At 36.2% G+C, this 27,500-nt stretch overlaps 1 protein-coding gene across 1 annotated transcript in view; it reads left to right on the top strand.

The window, feature by feature from the left end:
- The first annotated feature begins 517 nt into the window (after positions 1–517).
- Positions 518–27,500, top strand: part of LOC136841138 (uncharacterized) — a 51,386-nt gene continuing 24,403 nt past the window's right edge. Inside the window, exons 1-3 of the mRNA XM_067108183.1 lie at positions 518–562; positions 5,593–6,023; positions 6,717–6,778. Of these exons, the coding sequence (XP_066964284.1) occupies positions 518–562; positions 5,593–6,023; positions 6,717–6,778 (538 nt within the window). The remainder of the gene's footprint in view (positions 563–5,592; positions 6,024–6,716; positions 6,779–27,500) is intronic.

Here is a 27,500-nt window from a genome sequence, read left to right as displayed (position 1 = left end):
GGACTTGTTCAACTGTTTAAAGGGTTTCATCTTCACGAATAATAATAATAATAATAATAATAATAATAATATAATAATAAATAGTTGCTGATGTCGAGAGAAAGATGTCAGGTTTCGCAGGACTTGGGAATGTCCCATGATGCATGGGCGGGGTGAGGGTGGGGCTGGCGAACGTCCAAAATGGGACTTGGTGAAAAGGGGAAATTCCCTTTTCCATTTAAACTTGATGAAGTCAAGGATTCAATTTGAAGCTCAATTTAAAAAGCGGATGTTAACGGAAAATTTGACTTTATTTCACTTTTTTTTTTTTATTGAACACAAGGTACTTCTAAGGGGAGCGCTGTACGGAGATATAGTTTATTCATGAATTTTTTTTGACTGAACGGTATAGCCTAGAAAGGGGTATATATTATGCAGTACAGGTGAGATAACTTGAGAAATTTACAGGAATAATTTGAGAAATTTACAGTATTTTGTTTATATTTTTACATTCATCCCGGAAGGGCTGATATTAAACATGGCGTCCCGCGGAGGTTTTCTGCGTAAAAGCAAACAAAAGATGGTAAGTTTATCGACTTATCTCATCTGTACTACATCATATACACCCTTTTCTGTATTGTTCAGTCGAAACATTTCATTAATGAAGAATATCTCTCTTAGAATTACAGAGCCCACCTCAAAGGAATTCACTGATGAAGCAAGAGCCCGTGCCGTCATACTGCTGGCAAAATCTAAAACATCTAAAGGGAGAAAAAAGGAAACGCCTCCATAGTTGCAGAGCCGGTGCTTCAAAAAATAGTGGAAAAGTCTTATACCAAAATATATCAAAATCAACCTGAACAAATAGTATTAAGGCTGCATATGGAAAATTCGGCATGTAGTGCAATTTTGGAAAAACAAAAGCAGTTCAGCGATGTCTTGAGGCACCATGAACCTATTACGCTTAGCCTGCTACATTTGGTTAGGTTTGGCAATAAAAATGAGAAACTGATTCTTGCAAATGAGATGACACTCATATTTTGATATGTAGGGTGAACTTCTGATTTTAAAAACTGGGATTCTGAGGTCTGCTTGCAATGGTGGGAAAGCAAAATGGCACGTGACAAAATTCTGAAATCTAGCAAAAGGTGAAACTCAGCTTAGTTATGGGAAAAATACCAATAAACAGATGAAAAATTCTGAAATCTGGCAAAAGGTGGAATCCAGCTTAAATATGGGAAAAATAATAATAATAAACAGATGACAAATTCTGAAATCTAGCAAAAGGAGGAGTTCAGTTTAAATATGAGAAAAATAACAAACAGATGACAAATTCTGAAATCTGGCAAAAGGTGAAATTCAGCTTAAATATGGAAAAGATAACGGTAAATAGATGACAAATTCTGAAATCTGGCAAAAAGTGGTATCCAACTTAAACATGGGAAAAATAAAAAACATATGACAAATTCTGAAAACTGTCGGAGGGTGGAATTCAGATTAAACATGGAAAAAATAACAATAAACAGATGACAAATTCTGAAACCTGGCAGAAGGTGAAATTCAGCTTAAACATGGGAAAAATAACAATTAACAGATGACAAATTCTGAAGCCTGCCAAAGGTGAGATTCAGCTTAAACATGGGAAAAATAACAATTAACAGATGACAAATTCTGCAATCTGGCAAAATTAAAATTCAGCTTGAATAATAAAAAGATAAATTTTCTTTAGAATGCTATAGTCTTCGGCTGAGGTTCTTCCGTTAGACCTGCAATCCTGAGCCCCACTTTCCACCAATTTGCCCTCCATTCAGTGGACATTAAAAAACAAAAATCCTCCCTTGTTATTTTCAGAAAGTGAGCAGGGATGCTTTCCCAAACTCCCTTGCAGCACGTGCATTTTTTTATTCAGCGAGACTGTATCTTGTAACTGCAGAAGTTAAGAGTATCGGGAAGAATCGACTTTAATCTTTCACAAGAAGATTTTCGGAACCTTTCTTTAGTAACCTGTTCGAAGAGATAGGATAGTAGTGATGCTGATGCACAGATAAGGACAAGATTAAGAGGAAAGTAAATAAAATTGGAGAGAGAACACACCAGCCATCAGGGTTTCACAATCTGACTGCTGTTGATATTAGGAAAGTAAGTGCAGCAGGAAAGAGAGCGCTAGGCCAGATCTTAGGATTTCTCAAAATGATTTACATTGATATAATAATGTTTACTTTCTATTTTTAGACTTGAAAACTCTGCCAAAAGAAAAAAAACGCATCGTAACATTATTTTTTTTCTTTTATTCCGGAATCAATACCAGTTCTTTCAACGAGACGTTTGACTGTCGCTTATTTTGACTGTCACTGTTATCTTCCCCAAGTTATGAAAACATCATTTGATCTTATAAAAGGAGAAAACACCCGTTTATCAACTTATGAAATAGTAAGAAACTTAATAAATATTCGTCGAATTATCACCGGATAATTCATTGTGTTCAGAAAATTCCTGACTGTGACTTCAGAAAATCTGTCAAAAATGGATCATGAAGAGAAAGAAAAATAGGACAAATCTTGTTTGGTTTACTTTATTTTTTTCCCTATTCGCGAAAAAACAATACGATGATTTATTTTTACTGAACACATTTCAACTTTAACTTATGAGCTTTCTTGAAATCTTCGGCTGAAAACCCTTATGGACAGTCAACAGACTATGATAAACAAAACGTGGCTCCAAAGGGAAAATAACCTTAGAGAGAGAGAGAGAGAGAGAGAGAGAGAGAGAGAGAGAGAGAGAGAGAGAGAGAGAGAGAGAGAGAAAGTCATGTGAAAAGGTGATAGAAAAATAACTGAGGAAATAGAAAATCAAACCGATACACCTGAAATTCAAGGGACGTCAGCAGCAGCAGCAGCAGAGAGAAGGAATGAATTTGCACCTCGCTTAAACACCTGGAGATCAGAAGATTCCACAACTGCACTAAGCAACCTATTTCACATTTTAATTTTACTGGAATTGGAATATATAATTTAGGCCAAAGGCCGAGTGCTGGAACCTATGGGGTCATTCAGCGCTGAAAAGGGGAATTAAGAGTAAACAAAGGTTTGAAATGTGTAACAGGAGGAAAACCCCTCAGTAGCACTTTGAAACAATTATTAGGAGAGGGTTCAGGAAAGTAAGATGGAAGAAAGAGAATATGAACGGAGGTACGGTTAAAGGGATGAGAGGAGTCGCAGGTAGGAGTTGAAGGAACACTGCAAAGAACCTTGGAATGCCTACAGTGCACCGTGTGAGGTTCGGTGACGGCACTACCCTCCCTATGAGGACGTTTTAATTGCAGCCAAGACAAAACTCCTAACAAACTAAGCTATTAATCAGTTGTATTTTTATCTAATTTTGATAAAACTGAATTACCATTCTAGAAAAAACAGCGTCGATATCTATACTTAAGTCATAAGGCATACTGATGAAGTGTTGGAATAATGCAACAGAGTGAAGTGGGAACAAATGCTGAGTGGTGCAGTGTTCGACCCACGTTGCTTGGTCCGTGAATCACTCTGGGCAGCTTACCGCCCACCAGTCCACCCAGTGGGAAATGGGAACCGGCATCTTGGGGTCTTCTTTAGGGGGGTCAAGATAAAGGGAGTTGTTGTAACAATATATATATATATATATATATATATATATATATATATATATATATATATATATATATATATATATATGTACTGTTACTCAAATCCCTTTATCTTGACCTCTAAAGAACTCAAGATGCTGGTACTATTTATATACATATATACATACACACACATATGTATATATATATACGTATAATCATCTACACAAAGAGGAGAGTACGTAACATGATTATAATGATACTGTAGCTAAACTCTCATTTTTACTTATTATTATTATTATTATTATTATTATTATTATTATTATTATTATTATTATTATTATTATTATTATTATTATTATTCAGAAGATGAACCCTATCCATATGGAACAAGCCCATCACAGGGGCCACTGACTTGAAATTCGAGCTTCCAGAGAGTAAGGTGTTCATACAAAGAGTATGGTGTTCATTAACAATAATTATGGCGTTCATACAAAGAGGATGGTGTTCGTTAACAATAACTTAACATTCAAACGACCAAAGATAATGAAATAAAGTTTACAATGCTTATAGATTTTAATCATCTGTCAGTAGCAACCATAATGTATCTTTTTTAATGAAATCCCCAATGTCAAATTATTATTATTATTATTATTATTATTATTATTATTATTATTATTATTATTATTATTATTATTATTATTATTATTATTATTATTATTATTATTATTATGCCTGATGATTCATCTACCTCAAGTCGAGATATGTGGTTACGCTTTGCCATACATTTGTAAATCATACTTGTTTGGTAAATCATACTTATTTGGTAAATTATACTTATTTGGTAAATAACACTTATTTTGTAAATTGTGTAAACTGTACTTATTTGGTAAATGACTTATTTAGTGAATCATGCTTATTTGGTAAATCATACTTATTTTAGTAAATCACACTTATTTGGTAAATCACACTTATTTGGTAAATCACACCTATTTGGTAAATCTTACTTATTTGGTAAATCATACTAATTTGGAAAATCATACCTATCTGGTAAACCATACTTATTTCTTTAATCATACTTTTTTTGGGGAAATTACACTTATTTGGCAAATCATACTTATTTGAGGAATCTTTGCTATTTGTTAAATCACAATTATTTGGTAAACCATACTTATTTCGTAAATCACCCTTAATTTGTAAATCACCCTTATTTGGTAAATCATACGTGACTGGAAAGACACTTATTTTGTAAATCACCCATACTTGGTGAATCATACTTATTTGTAAATCATACTGAATTGTAAGGTTAATTATATTTAACACCGTTAATGTCTCATTCCCGTAACATTCTGAGCTGCGGATGAATTATTTAAAATCCACGAGCCTTCAAAAATGATCGGAACGTGTTGATATACTCGTTCAATGATAGAAATGGAATGGCCGAAAATAAAAACATTGGAATGATCAATCATTTCAACTAAACAGTAATCCGCAAAAACATCATTTTGGAAATGCAATTTTCGATTTTTGAGTAAATTCCATTTCGAGAAGTCATAATGATATGCCTTTCTTACCCTCAAAGACTTCGCTTTTATTTCTCTCTCTTTTCTGCAATGCATTTTCATTTCTTGTCATGGGAGTGATTTTCTGTATTCCTTTTCTCCTTTTTTTTAATTTCTGAACTTTTGTTTTTATCACGGAATTCCTGTTATTATTATTATTATTATTATTATTTATTATTATTATTATTATTATTATTATTATTATTATTATCTTCTTCTTCTTCTTCTTCCAGCTGTTATCATCATAATCTTATGATTCGATTTTGTCTTTTCTATTTTTATTTATGAAGTTTTGATTATCACAGAAGTCCTGTTATCATCTTCTTCTTGTCCTCCTCCTTATCCTCCTCTTCCTCCTCTTCCTCCTCCTCCTCCTCCTCCTCCTCCTCCTCCTCCTCCTCCTTCTTCTTCTTCTTCTTCTTCTTCTTCTTCTTCTTCTTCTTCTTCTTCCAGCTGTTATCATCATCACCATCATCTTATGATGATTCTTCTTCTCTGCCCTCTCAGCTTGTGTTCCTTAGGACCTGCCTTCCAGATTCGCTTCTCCGATTAGCGTTCTCTACCTGCCTGCTGCTCTCCTCCTCCTCCTCCTCCTCCTATTCCTCCTATTCATCCTCCTATTCCTCCTCCTCCTCCTCCACATCTTTCCCCTCTTGCTCATCCTCGCCATCAAGCTCCTATCCCCTCCTCCTCCTCCTCCCCTGGCTCACTCCTTCTCACCCTCTCCCTCACTCCCTATATCTTTTCTTTCATCCTCCCTCTACCTCCACCACCGCCACCACCACCTCCTCCTCCTCCTCCTCCTCCTCCACTGACTTACCTGGTGTTACCTGGCCGCGAGGGGAGCGAGGAGCTCATTCCAAGGGGAGACATCGTCCAGGGAGGTGCGCGCTGAGCCTCTGACCTGGACCTCCCACACTGGAAGAACCGACTCTTTCCAGACTCTCGGCGGCGGCGGCGGGGAAATATTCTTCCTCCCTGGAACCTGGAAGTCGACCGTCTTCTCCTCCTCCTCTTGACTGATACAGTAGCAGTAGTTATTTGCTGGCTGCCCCTTCTGCTGTCGACGTCCAGGACAAAACAATGCTGAACACTCTCTGGAAATCTGGAAATCTCTGCTGCTGGTCCCTGGAACTCGACAGCACATCCACCGGTCGCTATAGGCTCTCTCGCTCGCTGGAACGAAATCGCCGTCAGTTTTTTTTATTTCTTATTTTTTTTTTTCCTGGGAGCTTTTAATTCTTCTTTCTTGCTATTAAGATGACCGTTTATGAGCCTCCGTCATCGTCTCCTTGGCAACTGGTGTGAGAGAGAGAGAGAGAGAGAGAGAGAGAGAGAGAGAGAGAGAGAGAGAGAGAGAGCTATCATCCTTTTCCAGACGATTTCAAGAACGAAGAAGAAGAAGAAGAAGAAGTAGAAGAAGAAGAAAAAGAGCGGAAGATTAACCTGCTGCGCTTGGAATCTTCGACGACCGAAAGACGAAATAAAAAAAAAAAAAAGAAGAAGAGGAAGAAGAAGAAGAACAAGTAGTCCTGGAAGGTACGGCCGACCAACGCTCTGTTACCATCGTCATCAAGATCATCATCATCATCATCATCATCATCATCACCGTCGTCATCACCACCGTCATCATTCCAAGGTGAGAACTTCTTTGAGAATTACTTCTCTCTCTCGTGTGCAGCGAAATCCGTAGTGACTGATGACCACGACGAACAATGACGGTTCCGTTTAGCGAAAAAAAAAAATTAAAATTAATTTAAAAAGTTTCTCTCAGAAGTGACGACCGAAGAAATAAAAAAATAAAAAGAAATTAAATAAAAAGTGACTGTGGCTTTCCGTTTTCGTAATCGAGGGCAGGAGCGTGTAGTACGGTAGGCTTCAAGTACGCCGAGTGAAGGGGGTGGGGGTTGGTGTTGGGTGGGGATAGATGGATAGTGAAGTTATATTATTATCACATTAAATTTTCCACCGTTTTCTTTAATACTGCTCGTCACCGGCGCCGAGCGGATGCAATACTTTCTAAAAAAGCGGTTCCGTGTCTGATATTTATATAAAAAAAAAGGATGCAATATTTTATAAAAAAAAAAGTTTCAAGTCTAATAATCTAAAAAATGGATGCAATAATAAAAAAAAAAAGGTTTCATATCTAATAATTTAGAAGAAAAAAAAACCCTGCTAACATCGAAAAAAATTAAAACTTTTAAAAAAATTATTTTCTTGAGTTAATGTCAGCAGTACAGCGCCCCCTCCTCCCCCCACCCTTTTCCTAGCAGGATAGCACAATCCCCCCCTTCCCTTCCCTTACCTTACCTTTCCCCTTCTTCCGCCGCTGTGCGATTCAAAATACGAATGAAAACACTGTACACACTCCGTTGCCTCCGCCGTCGGCGGAAGGTTCATTTTCCTGCGTTCAGCAACGGGAGAGTGAACTCAAAAGGTCTCCTTCCCCGGAGTGGAGCCTCGGCTACTCTGCCATGCTCCAGTTCGATGTAACTTTCCCTGAATATTGATTACGCCAAAGATCCCGTGGCCTAACATTGCTTTTCCTTATTTCTTTATTTACGTATTTATTTGATTATTTATCTATCTGTTTACTTATTTACTTGTTGACTTATTTATTTCTCTTTACGTCTCCAGTTCTATGTAACTTTCCTGAATATTGATTACGCTAAAGATCCCGTGACCTAACGTACCCTTTTTCTTTCGTCTATTTATGTATTTATTTGCTTATTTATCTATCTGTTTACTTATTTATTTACTTATTTACCTATTTATTTATCTATCTTTACGTCTCCAGTTCGATGTAACTTCCCTGAATATTGATTACGCTAAAGATCCCGTGACCAAACACTGCTTTTCCTTATTTATCTATTTACGCATTTATTTGGTTATTTATTTATCTATTTACTTATTTATTTATCTGCCTTTTTCTTCCACTTATGTATTTATTTGCTTATCTATTTATTTATTTATTTATTTATCTATCTATCTTTACGGCTCACAGTCTCCTCATCGGGTGGCAGGAAGTGAAAATGTTATTTTAGAATTACAAAAAAATGTAATGACCTTTTTTTTATTATCTACAATAACAAGCCGCGGATTTGATCTTTAAAATTATTAATAGTATGTCAAAAAAAAAATACATTTAAACACATTCTCGTAGCGTATAGGGTACGGTTTGATCGTAACTACGATAGGATGACGTTTGATCGTAGCTACGATAGGATGACGTTTGACCGTGACTACGATAGGATAAAGTTTGATCGTAACTGCGATAGGATGAGGATTGATCGTAACTACGATAGGATAAGGCTTGATCGTCACTACGATAGGATGACGTTTGACCGTGACTACGATAGGATAAGGTTTTATCGCAACTACGATAGGATAAGGTTTGATCGTATAGGATGAGGTTTGACCGTAGCTACGATCGTAACTACGATAAAATAAGGTTTGATCGTAACTACGATAGGATGACGTTTGACCGTGACTACGATAGGATAAGGTTTAACAGCAACTACGATAGGATAAGGTCTGATCGCAACTGCGATATTTTGAAAAGATACCAAACTCTATTTGAATCTATGATAATATCACATACGAAATTGTAATAACAGAATTTGTTAGTGCCTACGATATTTTAAAACGATACCACATTTTTCAAGATTTAGGATAACATCGCAGAGGACATTACAATAATTGAGATCGTAAATACAAAGCAAAACCTACAATTTCTACAGCTGTCACGACATGAACAACAAACCCATGTTATTAATGGCTTGCATTCGACAACAAACCAGGTTCTGAAAATAATATTTTACTTTAAACAGTAAAAATACTATTTAACTCCCTATATATTTTATTGCATAGATAAAATAATACGAATACTACTTCTTCAATTTATAATCTAAATTTGACTGAACTCAAATTTATGTCTCTATAGAAAATAGTTAGTGGTCTGCATGGTTGCTTCTGATAACCGAATAATCTCATAGCGTTCACATAGGCAACGGATGCATGCACATAACACCATGAATTATATGTGTAGATTAAATATATATATATATATATATATATATATATATATATATATATATATATATATATTATATATATATATATATATATATATATATATATATATATACATATATATATGTGCAACAATATGTCAGCTATAATAGTGCATTTGCATGCAGACAGCATATATTCATTTAAAGAAAAACTGTGACTGTGGCAATTGTCTTATTTCTTCTGAACCACCTGTATGAAGGGAATTTGCGCATGTTGTGCGCATATATATATATATATATATATATATATATATATATATATATATATATATATATATATATATATATATATATGCAGCACATGTGCAAATTCCTTCATACAGGTGGTCAGAAAAATAAGATAATCTATATATATACACATATAAATATATATATATATATATATATATATATATATATATATATATATATACAGTATATATATATATATATATATATATATATATATATATATATATATATATATATACATATACAGAAGCACAACAATCATTGCTTCATTCATATGTCAACTACTAAGTAATGAATGAAACCCCCGTGTATAAAACTTCCCTCACTTCACTCACACACACAGATGTCTCATCTGTAGCCCATCATATGACACTAAATACCACAAACCTTTCATCTCCATATTGCATGTTTCTTAACCTCCTCCTCCTCCTCCTCCTCCTCCTCCTCCTCCCTTAGAACCCTTCTAAATCATACTCTTTCCACCAACCAATGGTCCTCTATTCCTCCCACACGACAAAAGCAAATCAAAGCACTCTGATACGCTGTTTCACCCTAAAAAGCCTCTGTACCGTTTTCTATAGATCTCCACATTTCTCACAATTCCAACTTTCCGGAGAGAAGTATGAGGAAGAAGTAAGCCCTCTTATCTAGATTATGTACATCAGCCAGCCCTCAGCAGCTATACAGCCTTGAAGAAAAGAGCATATAGTAAGAAGAACTGAGAAGAACTTGTATAAAATCAATTCCACCGATGCTGCTGCCATGCCTTTTAACAGATATATTTCTACTTTCCTTACACTAAACATACTAATCATCTTACATTTTAATATCGTCAACCCCTCTTCTTTTATTCGTATTCAGCATCCAAGCCTCATTTTCATTAAGGAGAGTTAGTTTAGTTAAGTCCTCCATGCATTCTCACCTTGGCTTCCATAGATACTCCAAGTGCCTTCCTAATCTTCTGCACACACCTTGCTGCCTTTCTTCCTCCCCTTTACCCTGCGAGAGATTCACTCCTTTCATTATTGCGCCATCCATTATATTTCCACTCAAATAATTAATGTATCAACCACTTCCATGCATTCATTTTTTATATTACCATTCATTTTTTTCATGTTCCTGAGTTTTGTTTATCTTTATAACGTTGTTCTCGTGAACATTTATTCTCAAATTTCAACTGATGCAAATACTTTCAAACATTTCCATTAGTTTCCGCACTTTCTCCTCACTATATATATATATATATATATATATATATATATATATATATATATATATGTATATATATAATATATATATATATATATATATATATATATATATATATATATATATATATATATATATATATATATATAAAGGCATAAAGCAGGGTCCATAAAACACACCAAAATGGCCATAATTTATTCAAACGAGACGTTTCGCACATGTACTATGTGCATCTTCAATCTGCAAATATGACAAAATTCGTTAAAATTTACAAAAAAAACTATTTTAAAAGATAAAGTTATGAGAAAAAATTATGTACAAAAACTAAAATTAACATAACTTGAAACGTATACAGTAAAAAGAAACCAGTGCTCAAAAAACCATTCAAAGGAGGAGAAGGACGAATGACCAAGACCTGACCCCACCCTACGACTTCAGTTTGTCAATTTTCTAATATTTTGGATACATTACGCATTTTAAACTGGAACCCTGGAAATCGGATTGGTAAAAAAATGAAAAAAAAAAATCCCCTTATCTGGTCAGTTTCAAAGTTATAATATTTATTGTATTTTCGTCATTACAGTAACTACATATGGTGAACGTTATCATTCGACTCTCTCTGTCTCTCTCTCTCTCTCTCTCTCTCACACACACACACACACACATACGTGCGCGCGCACATATACACGCAAACAATCTCTTTATATAGTTATATATATGTGTGTGTGTTTGTGTGTGTAGGTGTATGTAAATATATATATATTCATATACGTATATATATATGTTTATATGTATATACACAGAAATACATACACACATTTATATAGATATATACATATCATCTCCTTAGTTCGATAAAACAGTGTAGGCTGGCAACCTCACCCCCTAGACTCCCAACCTGGGGGAAATTTCCCCCTGGGGGGAAATTTGAAGCTACCAGGGGGGAAATAATTACACTACCTACTAACTAAAAAAAATATCAGATGTATTTTATCATGAGAGAGAGAGAGAGAGAGAGAGAGAGAGAGAGAGAGAGAGAGAGAGAGAGAGAGAGAAACTCCTTTTATTTTGCTACTAGCCGCTCTCAATGGCTATGCGGGTAACTAACCGCTCTCTATCTAACTATTTGTTTATCAGTATATTTGTCTATAATGGAAAAATAAATTAGTAAGTCGTCACAGTGTGTTTTAACTACTCTTTCCCTCATACACATGAAGGGGGAAATCTGGAGGGTTGCACTGGGTGCAGGGGGAAATGACAGGAAAAAGGTTGGGAACCACTGCCCTAGAGACTGAGAAACCACAGGGCTGTTCTCTTCTGGCGCCGAGTCTCCCAAGGAGGGAAGGCGTATTGTGAATATATATATGTATATATATGTATTATGTATATACATATATATATATATTAGATGTATTATATACATGCATAAATAATATACACACACACACACACACACATATATATATATATATATATATATATATATATACATACACATATATATACTGTATATGTATGTACGTATATATAAACCCCAATTACTGTACTAAACCACAGATATCGTTTTTATCCAATTCACTATACCTTTGACCTTTGACCACTGCGCCTCTTTGGTCAAAGTTATTCCTGGGGTATAGTTAACTGGATATTAAAATACACTTGTGGCTTAATATTTGTGAATATATATATATATATATATATATATATATATATATATACATATGTATATATACATGTATTTATATATACACATATATGAGTAAATATATACATATATATGGTATATATTTAAATATATATATACATATATATATATATGTATACATTCATGTATATGTATAAATATATAAATATATATAAAAATCAATATAAATTATATATATATTTATATTTAAATATCTATTTATATATACTTATACACACGCCAAGCACTTATGGACCCTACGCAGGCAGACAGCCACGCTCGTAAAATCAAGCAGAAAAAGCTACACACACAGAAAGATCTAAAAAAAAAAAAACTAACTTATGAAAAACAAATATTAAATATTACACACCCTCCAAATCGACTAAAAAAACGCAATCGCTGAAACAAATTTCCCCAACGAATTAGAGAATCACAACAACAACAACAACACCAATAATGAATAAAGAGCTGATATGCGCGCTTCCCGTAAGCCTCTGTGTATTTAGCATTTATCTAACATAATCTGGGCGCAGTTCATGGAATCGAGCATTATCATTAAAAGGTTCCCCTGGCGGAAATTTTGAATAATGGAAAGGCGCGATTCGGCAACTATTGTCTTCGTTCCGTGTACTACTCCCGTGCGCGCCGTGAATGCATACTCTGAATTCATACTGCTGCTGCTGGTGCGTTTTAGTGTGTGCATTTATTCATGCGAGTATGTATATATATACACACACACACGTATATATATACAGTATTTGTATGTATGTATATATATATTATATGTCTGTTACATATATATATTTTATATAAATATATATATATATATATTATATATAAATTTATATATATATACATATATTATACATATATACATTTATACATCAATATATATATACAAATACACACACATATATATTATATATATATGTATGTGGATAGCACAAATTTAAAGGCTACAACGGGACCAAATGCTTAGAGAGCAACGAAAAGAAAACGAGTAAATATAAAAACACGTGAAATATGCAAGTAAATCAAAAGAATGCAGCTGAGTATATAAGTCATGAAAATAAATCAACATTTAGATAAAAAAAAAATTACTTAAAGGTAATTTCATTTGTATAACATTCATACGCTTCATATACATAATCGTTCATAATAGGTTTCATTTCCCTTAATACTCATCATATTTATGTATTATACACAGCAACTGTTTACCTCTCCCCGTCATATAGCTACAGTGAATAATTCAATAACAGAAATTGTTTTTAATCTACATTCCTTTCCATCCGATGAGTTTAGAGTTCTTCATTCAGTTTGATATCACCTGTCAGATCACCCCATTTTGCATTAACCTGCTGTGTACCTCTCTCTCTCTCTCTCTCTCTCTCTCTCTCTCTCTCTCTCTCTCTCTCTCTCTCTGCTGGCTAAGATTTGGAATTCCTTCCACTTTTTATTTCATCTATTTTTCAGAGATGGAGTTCTACATATATATACTTTATATATGTATATATATATATATATATATATATATATATATATATATATATATATATATATATATATATATATATATATATAAATTTATTTCATCTATTTTTGAGAGATGAAGCTCCACATTCCTTCGAGTTTAGACCACAGTTTTCTCCTTCCATTTTGTCTTTCTCATTTCCGTTCAACTGTTGTAAGTTGCTTATCTCGTCCACTTTCTTATGAACAAGAGAGAAAACCAAGACTAAAAAATATAATTCTGGCAGAAAGACCAAGAACTAGATTAACTATTAGTCTGGTTTACTTTCCCTACGTTAGAGACTCCCTTCCCAGGGAAATTTTTGCAGGTACTATTTTGCTCCGTGCTCTTGATGGCTCCTCGGCAAGTTCCCGTCGTCTGTTGCTTGAAAATGTAATGTAGTGAAGATAAAAAGGCCCATAAAACACTATTTACAGGTTGCATACTGTTGGATTACAGTAAAAGACATTCATATAACGTAGTCCTTTATAAACTCTGCTGTACCACATTAGGAAATATAAAATTTGAGCTGAGCAATCAGTAATTTTCCTATGTATTCCTGGTAACATTTTACATTCCCATTATCTTATAAGTTGTCTAGTTGTTAGTAAAGGGTGTACCATCAATCTGAAGGCCATCATAGCATTGCTTTCACTGGGCCATTCACCTTTATCTTCCGTGTACTCTCCAATTCAAACCACGAAACTGCGAACGTTATTTTTTTATTCTTTAAACGAAATAAAAAACACAATAGGTCCTAAACATCATGTCCCAGTTCATAAGAGAACTTTTGTACCCAAGAGAAGTTGAAAAGTATGATTTCATTCCCAGTTCTTTGCAATATCAATCAACCGATTGCCACTGACCTAATGTATGGGGACTCACAGAGCATTTGGGAACCTATTTCCTCATTAAAGTCATCCACTGTTCTTTACCAGAAGCTCTTAGGCCCCAGATTATGGGTCAGTAATTTCACAAGATAGTTTTTCACTCCCTTGAGGGACAATACTCTGGCTGTATCTCTAAGCTGTGGAGAAATCCGTCACAGAATATCATTATTATTATAATTATTATTGCTCTCTGTCACAGAATATCATTATTATTATAATTATTATTACTCTAAGTTGGTAAGTTGCCACCCTAATTGGCATACTACAAGCTCAAGGACCTCAGAAGAGAAAGCAGTCCAGAACAGAAAAAGGAATATAGAAATGACTAATAATTTTAAAATCGAAACAAAAAACCAAGTCAAAACAAATAAACTATGAAATGAGACTTCATTTGAGCCTCCTCAACCAAAAAAGCATTTGGACCAAGTTTGAACTTCGAGTTCCCAGTGATTCCAGTACATGATAGAACCTCACAGAAGAGGACCTGACTGCATAATCTGGTATTTTGCAGTGAAAGGCCTAATCTTGAATGATCTGCATTCAAAGGATGATCGGGATTAGGAAAAATTTCATGAAGGATGCACAATGAGCTAAGAGAACAGTGGCACCACACATCAAAACTGAGAACTGTGATGAAAAATTCGACAGAAGTCAAATTTTTGCTCAGTGATTCAGAACACTACCCTGCGGAACATCAGAGATTGTATTCCTTTAGACAATATACTTCTTATCCATAAGTTAAAATTCCAATACTAATACTAAGCAATGCCTCTCTGCCTACCACCCGACTAGGTTTTAAAACAAGGGTACTATGATTAACATTGTCAAGAGCAGCGCCGAAGCCAAGAACAAAACTATGAACTAGGGAACAGATGACAACTTTCGGCAAAGCATTTAGACGCTTTACCAATAGATATAAATTTAAGATAACGTGGGAATAATAAAAATTGTGCAGCAATCAGGAGGGGTAAATATTTAACTATTAGAATAACTTTTGCAATGAGCAGGGTGATCAGCAGTTCTCACAAAACAGTGGAAAATGCCATTTGGGTCTACACCTCCGTAAGCACCAAGATGAATTACGAGTTTCAATTTTATGGGACTAAAAGAGTATAATGATCAGTTTAGCTTCAGCAAAACAGGAATAGGGAATGACGAATTTCTTACTGCTCTGCTTACTGTTAAACACATCTGCCAAATAGGCGGCCTTTTCCTTTGAACAGCGAGTGACTGTGCCATCTGGTTTAAGCAAAGGGGCCACTACTGAGTCTACACCAAAAAGGGTAGATTTGAGGGTAGCCGACCATTTAAGTAGCAGAGTTGAACCTGAAGGAGTGTCATTTTCAGCAGCATCACTTTCAATTTTAATCGAAGCATTACCCCTCTGAGCCACATCTTAGCTAAATATAATGAATTCACGCCAAAGAAGCCCTAATCCCTATCCAATCTGATAAGCCGCTTGTTACTTAGCCTGTGTACAACTGTCATTGAGCCAAGTTTTGTCTTTATTATGATTCGAAAATCGAGAAGGAATTTATCAGTTGCTGAAAAACTCTCATTTAATGGATCAACAAGTTCAACTTCCTTTTACAACTGTGACCAGTTACATATATCTTGTCAGTTATGCACATCTCATAAGATATGAATGATTTTCCGCCTGCCTTATGAATGGCAACATATTTTGGAATTACTGGTTTCCTAAATCCTATAAAGAGGAGCTCACAAGTATGCTTCATTTCAAAAAACAAAATTTCTGTGCACAGCAAAATGTCATGCTGTCTGGAGACAACTGCAGAGTTGCTAACTGCACAGTGCAGTCCTCGAATATTGCTGTCCATCACAACACTGATGAGGTCTAGAATGAACTGGCCCACGAATTTACTCACTATATCCAGCCAGTATAATACCTTTGACAGTGTTATTAATTAATTGGAGTCTACCGTAGACCAGAGAGAAGTACTTCTGAATTTTGTTGCCTCTCAAATAAAACCTGCTTAGAGCCAAGTGGTGAAAGGATTTATCACTAGACATCTTTTATTATATCTTCTGACTGACTCGAGTTTGCACAGGAGAACACTTATTTTCTGTCAGTGTATTCAATCTAGTTTAACAGGGTGGCCAATCCTGTGAATTTATTGGCACCATTTTTCGTTGTTCCACAGTAATGAATAGGAATATGTGCCTAATTCCTCAGGAACCAAACAAAAATGCCAGTGACTGAATTCTTCTGTCAAATGGGATATATCAAAATATTACTGCACGGATATAAAACTATTTGAAAATAATACTAGCCACCATTCCATAAAGAAATTGACCCAGACCATTATAGCCTATGAATCATGGCAGATGAGCTTCTTCTTCTTCATTTAACGTGCTTTTTCCCATTTTTGTATGGGGTAAGCACGATGCCTTCTTTTGAAGGACTTTTGATTTGGCTTTGGGGTAGACCGTAGTCTCGATCGGCTGCCCTGCCTGACATCGCTTAGACCCCGGTAGCGTATGGTCACACCTTGATAATTTGACTAGTATTGGCAGACTGAGATGAAACTGTTCTGAGCTCAACTACCACAACTTTGCTGATAGTCATCATGGAGGGGAGTACATAGACTTGCTGCAAGAATTGTGAAAATATTGAAAACCAGAGTACACGGCTTAGCTCAGCCCAATCCTTGGTGGAGCAATCTATTTCTTTATTATTGTATATATTATATCTACCATTCCTCCCCTATTAAGTAATACTGGAAAACCGTTAACAGACCTAATGGCAAAGCATAACTAGTTCACTGTGCTTTTGGAGACAAAACAGTTTTCTGATGACAATCGTCTATCATCGGCTGTCCTGAACAACTTCTCAGAATATTTTATTTTAACTGGCTGGACTTAAAAATTTAGGTAACTTACAGCTCAGGGGGACAATGTCGTAACAGTGTTCTTCAAAACAAAAGATTTCTGGGGGTTTTCCCTACCAAACAGATTCCATTTAAGAGTTTTTGTATTCCAGAATACGGAATTTGTGGCCGGCTCTTGGAGTTACATAACTGCTGATACAAAGATCTTCATTGCTTAATGCTAATGAGGTTGTTGGATGGACTCATCCTCCAGTTCTTGTATAAGTCACTGGGAAAGTGAATGTTGTCATAGTATATATATATATATATATATATATATATATATATATATATATATATATATATATATATATATATATATAAAATATAATCAGCCACTCCCACTAGAACAAACGAACGTACATCACAGAAGTGGCACTCCTTAAAATGCGGATCTGTAACGGACAGGTCTTCTAGAGAATTCACGCTGACCCTACTTCCCTGTACACGTGGCTGTGTCAAAATTGCCCACAATAAGGCTGACAATGCTTGATTTGCACCGAAAATTTCAGTCATTGCTGGCAGTGCTGGGAATCTGAAAACACCCAAAACATCCGAAGGCTTTCCTGCCTCCTGCCTGACCTCTACCACTGCATGTCACGTTGTCACATTCATAAAACATATATATATATATATATGATATATATATATATATATATATATATATATATATATATATATATATATATATATATATATATATATACATACACTATATCTGAATACTGTAACGTATTATAGCATAGTGTTACATAAATGAGTTTGCATGACTCAGTCATGGCCCAATACCAGCCAGTTGATCCAGCTGTGAATGGATCCCAGCATCAGATAAGGTCAAGAAAACGGCACAGGGATAGCAGCTGAATTCCTTAAGAATATGTGCATGCATTATTATAATCATCGGCATCCATTTGTGTTCTGCCATCGGGATTTCTTCCTCTAACAGGTTATAAGTCAGACGAGTTTTTCCCTACCCAAACACCTTACTATCTTGTTCACTCTGCCTGAATTATCATGTGGTCAAGGACCTCAACTGTGCCCCTTCTCTGCGATAGCTCCTTCTCCCATTTTCACCATCTTCCCACACCACCTCAATTTCTGAGGCTTCAGTACAGTTTCCAGCCTCAAGGCATCACATCTCACTCTGCTACATCCTAATTCGAGATACAATTTTCCAAGGGGACTCTCAGCATTCTGCATTCACACCTTTTCAGTATCTGCACTGAAGTGTAAGTGTCTTGCCTTACACATGCATCGTAAATGTTTGCTCTGCTGCAACTGGGATACTTTCACTTATGAAGAGTAAAGCACTGTTGCTTTTTCTTACTACTTTCTCCACTCCACCCCGTAAGGGGGTAGTGCCGTCTGCACACCTCACACAGTGCGCTGTAGGCATTACTTAAAGTTCTTTGCAGCGTCCTTCGGCCCCTAGATGCAACCCCTTTCATTCATTCTAGCGTATCTCCGTCTTCCATTTTACTTTGTTCCCTCAGCCTCAGTCAGGATCAGTGAATGGTGTAGTCGGTGGAGTATGAGGCTGAACTCCAGTAAAACGAAATCTCTATTGATTAGCAGATCTCGTACAGATAATTCCACCCCATCCTCCCTGCCAGGTAGATGGGACTCTGCTGAATGAGTCTGTAACTATTCTAGGTGTAACTTATAGCTCATTTTACGAAAGTTAGGCATTGCTCGTAAGACCTCATATATTTATAACAGTGATAAAATCAATGCAACCTCTTTTACATCGTTTGTCCTTCCTTCACGGTGTGGATGTCTGCTTCTGCCAGAGGTTTATCTCTTTTAGAAAGAGTGGTTCGTGGTGATAGCTTTCTGTTTCCTAATATTAACACTTATGACTTGGACCATCGACGGATGGTCTCCTGTTTGTCACTTTTTCATAAGGTGTATTTTAACAGGGATCTTTCACATTCATAAGTGATCCCTGATCGTCCTTTCCTGCCGAGAGCAACCAGATTCAGTTTCAGCAGCACCAATATTCAGTAAATGTGCCTCACTGTCGACCTCCTCAGTTCCAGAGGTCCTCATTCATCACACCGATGGACTGTGCAACTGCCTCCCAAAGGATGTCTTGCAATAGGAACTTCAGAAGTTCAAGCGAAGATGCAGTGCATTACTACCTTAAGACAATTCTTGTATATTTTAATAAATTGCCTAATTTTTATTTATTTATTAATTTGTCAGTTTATCTGTTTTTCTAATAACTGACCTTTTTTTGTATTTCCCATTACCTCCTGTTCCTTCTTTCGAATGAGCACCATATTCTTTGGAAGCTTGAATTTTGAGTCAATGGCCATGGCCCCTGTGGGCTTGCTCCATATGAATAGGGTTCATCTCATGAATAATAATAATAATAATAATAATAATAATAATAATAATAATAATAATAATAATAATAATAATAATAACCTCATCATGGGTCCCAGCGCTTGGCCATTGGCCTAAATTTTATATTCCAGTTCCGATTCCTCATTCCAGACGCGCCGTCCAGTATGTCAGCAAAGCAACAGAAACGCTCTATCTGAACCAATATATGGCCCTTCATAATGCCACTGTCCTCCTTCGGCCCCCTCCTCTTCCCCCACCCCACCTCTCTACCACGGTGGAACGAAATTTCCAAACCTCAGCCTCCCAATTTGGCGATCTTGGGCATCTTAATGCCCGCTCACTGCAAAGAAAACATATTACAGAAAGAAAGTTTTCCCAATGGCCCTACCAAAAAAAAACAGTTTTTTTACCAATATACCCTTACGTAAATCCCAAAGTACCTAGGTCAAGAAATTTCCAGGTGTGATTAACTGTTATGATGACAATGAATGAAATAACGTGCAATCTTCCTAAACCTTGACATGAATCTCTACAGAGCCGTCCCGTTTCCTCATCGGTGTCTGAAAGACTTTCGAAGGATATAACCGATAAGCCAAAAGAATTTTGAGAAATACATCACCAGTTCATGATTTCTAGTTTGTATTTCCTCTGAGTGCCTTCCAGTGGTTCATAACCTTTTTATTACCACACCCCCTCTGAGAGATGGTCCTTCCCTCCACGCCCCCCTTGCGTCTAGGAGTAAAATTCCCTCCCAGATTTAAAGGAAAATTACAAATAAAGAGAAAGAGAAGGAGTGTTTTTATTCTGGAGCCCAACGAGTCTAACCAGTAGACTATAGGAAACTAACGATATAAGGCGATACTTTTGCATTTTTTCATAAACTTCTGAATATTAGGTCTACACTTTTGTTAAGAGAATTTGAACATAATGAAAGGATTTTTAATTTTTCCCTAGGGCTTGCGCCCCCGCCCCCTGGAAATTGCTGACGCCCCCCAGGTTAAGAACCACTGCCTTAGACAGAATGTATTTTTGTCTGGGTACCGTTACTTGTTGCTTTATTTATTTTCAGTTCACCCGAATGCTCCGTCGCTTTTGGCCCAGACCGGGCGATGGTTCACACGAGAAAATATGAAATTCGGATTCGCCCCTTTTACTTTGTTGGAGGCTGCATTGTGCGCGCCGTAAAGGCCTTTATGCAGAAGACCAGATGCTCGCGCGAACAATAAAAGGATTGTAAAATGTACGCCGGATCTCTCCTGGTTTTCAGGAGGAAATTCTTGACTTTATTAATAATAAATACCATTAAGACTGAGAGAGACTGTAAGAAGGCTCAGCCACACTGCTTCAAATTAGACTTCTCATTACTACCCTAAATCAATTCTCCTGGGTTTTTTTATAATTTACTTATATTTCTATCCATTTATTTATTATTTTATTAATCTATTTTTTTTACTTTTCTAATAATTGATCTCTTCTCTCTGTATCTCCTATTACCTTCAGTCGCTTCTTTCAAATGAACCCTATAATATCCTTGAATTACCAGTCAGTGGTCCCTACGGTGGGTTTGTTCCATATGAATAGGGTGCACCTTCTGAATAATAATAATAATAATAATAATAATAATAATAATAAAAATAATAATAATAATAATAATAATAATTCTCTGTAAGATGACAGTGCTGGTATTAAGTTAACATCCACAGATTGAAAAAGCGTCTTTGTTTTATTGCAATCACGTAGCATGTCATCTTTGTTTAACACTGCCCCTATGACCTCTGGTTACGTATTTCCTAAAAGTAAATGGCCATGTCTTTTTTGCCTTTTTCATCTATACTGATGCAATAAATGCCACGTTGTTTGAGTTTTGTTTGTTCGTCCGCACTTTTTTCTGTCCGCCCTCAGATCTTAAAAACTAATGAGGTTAGAGGGCTGCAAATTGGTATGTTGATCATCCACCCTCCAATCATCGAACATACGAAATTGCAGCCCTCTAGCCTTAGTAGTTTTTATTTTATTTAAGGTTACACTTAGCCATAATCGTGCATCTGGCAACGATATAGGCCAGGCCACAACCGGCCCGTGATTAAAGTTTCATGGGCCACGGCTCATACAGCATTATACCGAGACCACCGAAAGATAGATGTATTTTCGGTGTCCTTGATTATACGCTGTACAGAAAACTAGATTGCGCTGTTATTGTGAGAGGAAAAGCGTCTCTAGATTTTGCAATACAAGTAGGTCTAACCAGATCATTTATATATTTATTTATTAATTCATCTATCTATTTTATCTGTTTATTTATTTATCTATTTATTTATCTATCTATTTTATTTGTTTATTCATTTACTTATTCATTTATATATACTTATATATAATTTATTTACTTATCTATTCATCTATTTATTTATTTATTTAATTTATTAATTTTTTTTGTTTCTGCACGTTAAGTGTAGACACCACCCGAAGCAAACGAGTGAAAAAAAACAGACGTATTTTTTCCAAAATGCAAACAGATCGCAGACTGAATTGATTACGAGCGAGACTGAAATCTTTGTGCTGTCTCTTGTTTCTGAGTTGTATATACTTTTCAAAGATCCTTGATAAGAACCCTGACTTAAGAGATTACACACACACACACACGCATACACACGCACAGCACACACATACACACATGTGTATGTATGTATGTATATATGTATGTATATATATATTTATATATATATATATATATATATATATATATATATATATATATATATATATATAAACGAAATATAAAAAATACTATGTCGCACTAATCCAGGAAATACGTGATACAAAAGCACAGTGTACTAAAAATATAAATGTACCAAAGCTGAGAGCTTTCGTTCAGCTGCTACAGACTTGTTTTAGTGAACACGTCCACAGCAGTTGGACGAAAGCTCTAAGCTGTGTGTATGTATATGTATATATATATATATATATATATATATGTATGTATGTATATATATATATATATATATTATATATATATATATATATATATATATATATATATTCAGTACACTGGTGTTTTGTAATATGTGCTTCATTGTGAGGTTACCTCACTTTTCTGAAATACGATACAACACTTATATATATATATATATAGTATATATATATATATATATATATATATATATATATATATATATATATATATATATATATATATATATATACTGTATATATATACAGTATATATATTTGCATATATATACATATATGTATAATGTATGTATGTATTTATGTATACATTTATAATATACAGATGGATCTTTGTTTATAAGTACGTATTAAGTATCTACGTATACCACTGCTGATTCAACGCCACTTACGGAATTCCCAAGAATAATATCAAGCCATAAATAAGCACTGCAATAACCGTCATTCGTCTGCGCGTTCTTAAGTGATAATACCAGCGCTAAAACTACGATAAATATAACTTATTTGGCCCCGAGGAAAATGGGTCTTAATGCCGTTACGAGATGGGAAAATTCCGATCTGAAATTGATCGACGCCGAGCCATTCTCCCCCCTGCAACGCTGCCATATGCAACGGTAAATGTTGCGATATTGCAGAAGCTACGGGAAAATAATTTGTGCTTGGGAGCCGTCTCCTTTTCCTGAAGAAGGATTATACATACACCTTTCCCTTCTAGAATTGGAATTGGAATATAAAATTTAGGCCAGAGGCCACAAGCGCTGGGACCTTAGATGAGGTCATTCAGCGCTGAAGAGGCAATGGAGAGTAAAAAGGTTTGAAAGGTGTAACAGGAGGAAAACCTTACAGTTACACTCTTAAATAATTGTTAGGAGGGGTTGAGGAAAGTGAGATGGAGGGAACAACGTGAACGGAGGTACAGTAAAAGAAATGAAAGGGGTTGCAGCTGGGGGCCTAAGGGATGCTGTAAAGAACCTGAGGTAGTAATGCCTACAGTGTACCGCGTGAGGTGCACTGACGGCAGTAACCCCCTTACAGAGGTGCTTTTAACTGAGGTTTTCATTAAAGCAGATTAAAAATTTCGTAAATATTATGCATTATAGAAAAGAGATAAAAAGCACATGATTACATTAAAAAATAAAATTAAACTTATGCATACAAACTAGCTGAATCTCCCGGGTGGTAACGATATGACGTAGCCCTTCCCTGAAGCCACCGGCCCCTCCCCCCCCAAAAAGTATCTTTTTTTTTTGTCTTTTTCTTTTTTTTCTCTAATTTCTCTATTAATTTAGTCATTTCGGGTCCGGTATTCACAAGCCGTGAATAGAACCACCATCGCCCAATCAGCGCTGATCACACACTCTCTCTCTCTCTCTCTCTCTCTCTCTCTCTCTCTCTCTCTCTCTCTCTCTCTCTCTCTCAATCAGGGCAGTTCAGATATGCAATAAAAAAAAAGGGGGCAAATTTCGTTCGCATTTTTTTCTTTCAATGGAAATTTTTGGTGAATTATCTCCCGCAAAAAAAAAAAAACTCTCCGCCGTTTATTAGATTAGTTAACGACATTTAAATGTAATGTCCTCAAATAAGATTAACTCATCGTGCCGAGGCTCTACTTGAAATTAAGGATTAAAATTCACCTATGCTTATTTGAAAGAAATTACAAAGGATAACAGGAATTACAATAAGAGGAGGTCAGTTATTAGGAAAAGGGAAAAAAAAAAGATAAATTAATAAATAAAGATATAAATATAATTAAAACCCAATGTGTAGTGTTTTAGGGTAGCAATGCATTATGCACCGCATCTTCGCTGCCTCTCTCGCATCTTCCCTATTCATCAAATCTCTTCCAAGTACTCACTCCATCGACCCCACAACTGTCCTTAACTGCAGTGGTGTCAAACCCGGTATGTATCCATCTTCGTCAAAGTCCAGGGTAAACTGATGCTAAGTAAAGTAGATGGCCGCACGAAGATGATGTAATTTGTCGACCGCACAATATAGAAATGGGTGTATATAATACTTTGATCCCCAAGGGGCTAGTACTAAACACGGCGTTCCAAGGTGCTTCCGCCAGGTTAATTACTAGCACCTCGGAGTAGTGACGCCTAAGTAACAAGAAAAAGTAGCACCAATGTTTCATCAGCGAATATGGTATGGGTTTGCTCTGGACTTTGACGAAGGTGGATATGTACCGAGTTAATACCATAACGAGTCGGTAGAGTTGTGGCCTAGCACTCGCTAGGCCCGAGTTCGACTCTCCGGCCGGCTAATGAAGAGTTAGAGGAATTTATTTCTGGTGACAGAAATTACTCTCTCGCTATAACGTGGTTCGGATTCCACAATGTTGCAAGGTCCCGTTGCTAAGTAACCAATTGGTTCTTAGCCACGTTAAATAAGTCTAATCCTTCGGGCCAGCCCTAGGAGAGCTGTTAATCAGCTCAGTGGTCTGGTAAAACTAAGGTATACCCTTAACCTAATACCAACTGCGGGCAGCGTTTCCCCATTTGAGCTTTCTTTTGTAGAAGTGATCTTTAATTGACCTTTCTCTCCGCACTTTCTCCCCAACATAACTGAATTTTCCTCTAGGCAAATTTCTCGCACATTTAGTTTTATCTGAAAAGGTTATCTGAAAAGTTCATTACGCATGCGCATACACCCGAATGAAATTATTAAAAGCTTTTTACGCATGTGCATACACTTGAGTGACATTATACAAAAGCTTATTACGCATGTGCATACGCCTGAGTGAAATTATTAAAAGCTTATTATGCATGTGCCGACACTTGAGTGAAATGATTTAAAAGCTTATTACGCATGTGCACAAGCTTGAGTGAAAGCTTATTACGCATGTGCAGACACCTGAGTGAAGTTATTCAAAAGCTTTTTACGCGTGTGCATACGCTTGAGTGAAACTATTAAAAGCTTATTACCATGCGCATACACTTGAGTGAAACTAATAAAAGCTTATTACGCTTGCGCAGGCACCTGAGTGAAATAATTTCAAAGCTTAATACGCATGTACAGACACCTGAGTGAAATGATTTAAAAGCTTATTACTCATGTTCATACACCTGATTTAAATTATCTAAAAGCTTTTTACGCATGTGCATACGCTTGAGTGAAATTATTAAAAGCTCATTACGCATGTGCAGACACTTGAGTTAAATGATTTCAAAGCTTATTACGATGTGCATACACCTGAGTGAAATCATTAAAAAACTTATTAAAAAGCTTATTACTCATTTACGTACACTTATCTGAAATGACTGAAAAGCTCATGATGCATGTGAACACACTGGAGTAAAATTATTTAAAAGCTTATTACGCATGTGCAAACACTTGAACGAAATTATCTAAAGGCTTATTTAAAAGCTTATTACTCATTCAAGTACACCTGACTGAAATGATCGAAAAGCTCATGGCGCATGCGCATACACTGGAGCAAAATGATTTTACGTGTTTATATTAAGGAGAACAATAAACACCAGTCCTTGAAAATGATGGAAAATGAGCTGCGAAAATAGCGCTTCCATTTCGGCCAAAAGCAACGGCGGCAGCTAGCTACATCAGCGCCGTGTTGTGCCTAGGAGCCGTTGGTGCTTCCATCAACTTCAATCAACTCTCTAATTCCTTAAATAGAGAGCCTGATCAGTGGCCCGCCTCTTTCCAGTGCACTGTTGCTCAGGGAGGACCCTTTCAGAGGTTCCTGCTGGAAGACGGTCGCCAATGGACAATGAAGGGAGAGGTTCACTCAGTGAGGTTCAGATAGAGCGGTGGTTCTTGACCTTTTTATTACCAAGCCCCCCCTCTAAGAGTTGGTCCTTCCCTCCACCCGCCCCCCACTCGCATCTATGAGTAAAATTCACTCCCAGATTTAAAGGAAAATAAAAAAAAAAAAAAGAATGAGAAGAGGTGTTTTTATTCTTTTAGGAATGAATTAGTGAGATACTTGACACTGCTTCTAGTTCCTCGTTGGACGAGTCGGTAGAGTCCTCGTCTAGCACTCTGCCTGGCCCGAGGTCGAGTCTCCGGCCGGTCAACGAAGAATTAGAGGAATTTATTTCTGGTGATAGAAATTCATTTCTCTGTATAATGTGGTTCGGATTTCACAATAAGCTGTAGGTCCCGTTGCTAGGTAACCAATTGGTTCTTAGCCACGTAAAATAAGTCTAATCCTTCGGGCCAGCCCTAGGAGAGCTGTTAATCAGCTCAGTGGTCTGGTTAAAGTAAGGTATACTTTGACACTGATTCTTAGCGACTCTTGTTATGAGAATAACGATTAGAGAATTTTTTATTTTTCCCTAGGGGTTGCGCCCCCCTGGAAATTGCTGACGCCCCCCAGGTTGAGAACCACTGAGACAGAGGCTTTCCCTCCTAAGCATCACTTCTCTCTTGGCATAATCTTCCCAGTTATTCTATTTTGGTTTTTTCCAAAAGCGAAGACGACGCGTGAATTTCAGAATACCGTGGGCTTAACTTCTTTGAATATGCAAGAAGTTCAGAAGTTCAAGCGGAGGTGCAATGCATTGCTACCCTAATACTATTCTCCTTGCATTTTAATGCATT

This window comes from Macrobrachium rosenbergii, chromosome 8 (genome assembly GCF_040412425.1).
Source record: "Macrobrachium rosenbergii isolate ZJJX-2024 chromosome 8, ASM4041242v1, whole genome shotgun sequence".
In the NCBI taxonomy this organism is placed as follows: Eukaryota; Metazoa; Arthropoda; class Malacostraca; order Decapoda; family Palaemonidae; genus Macrobrachium; species Macrobrachium rosenbergii.
Note: the sequence above shows the minus strand (reverse complement) of the source record. Positions and strands in the feature narration are given on the sequence as shown.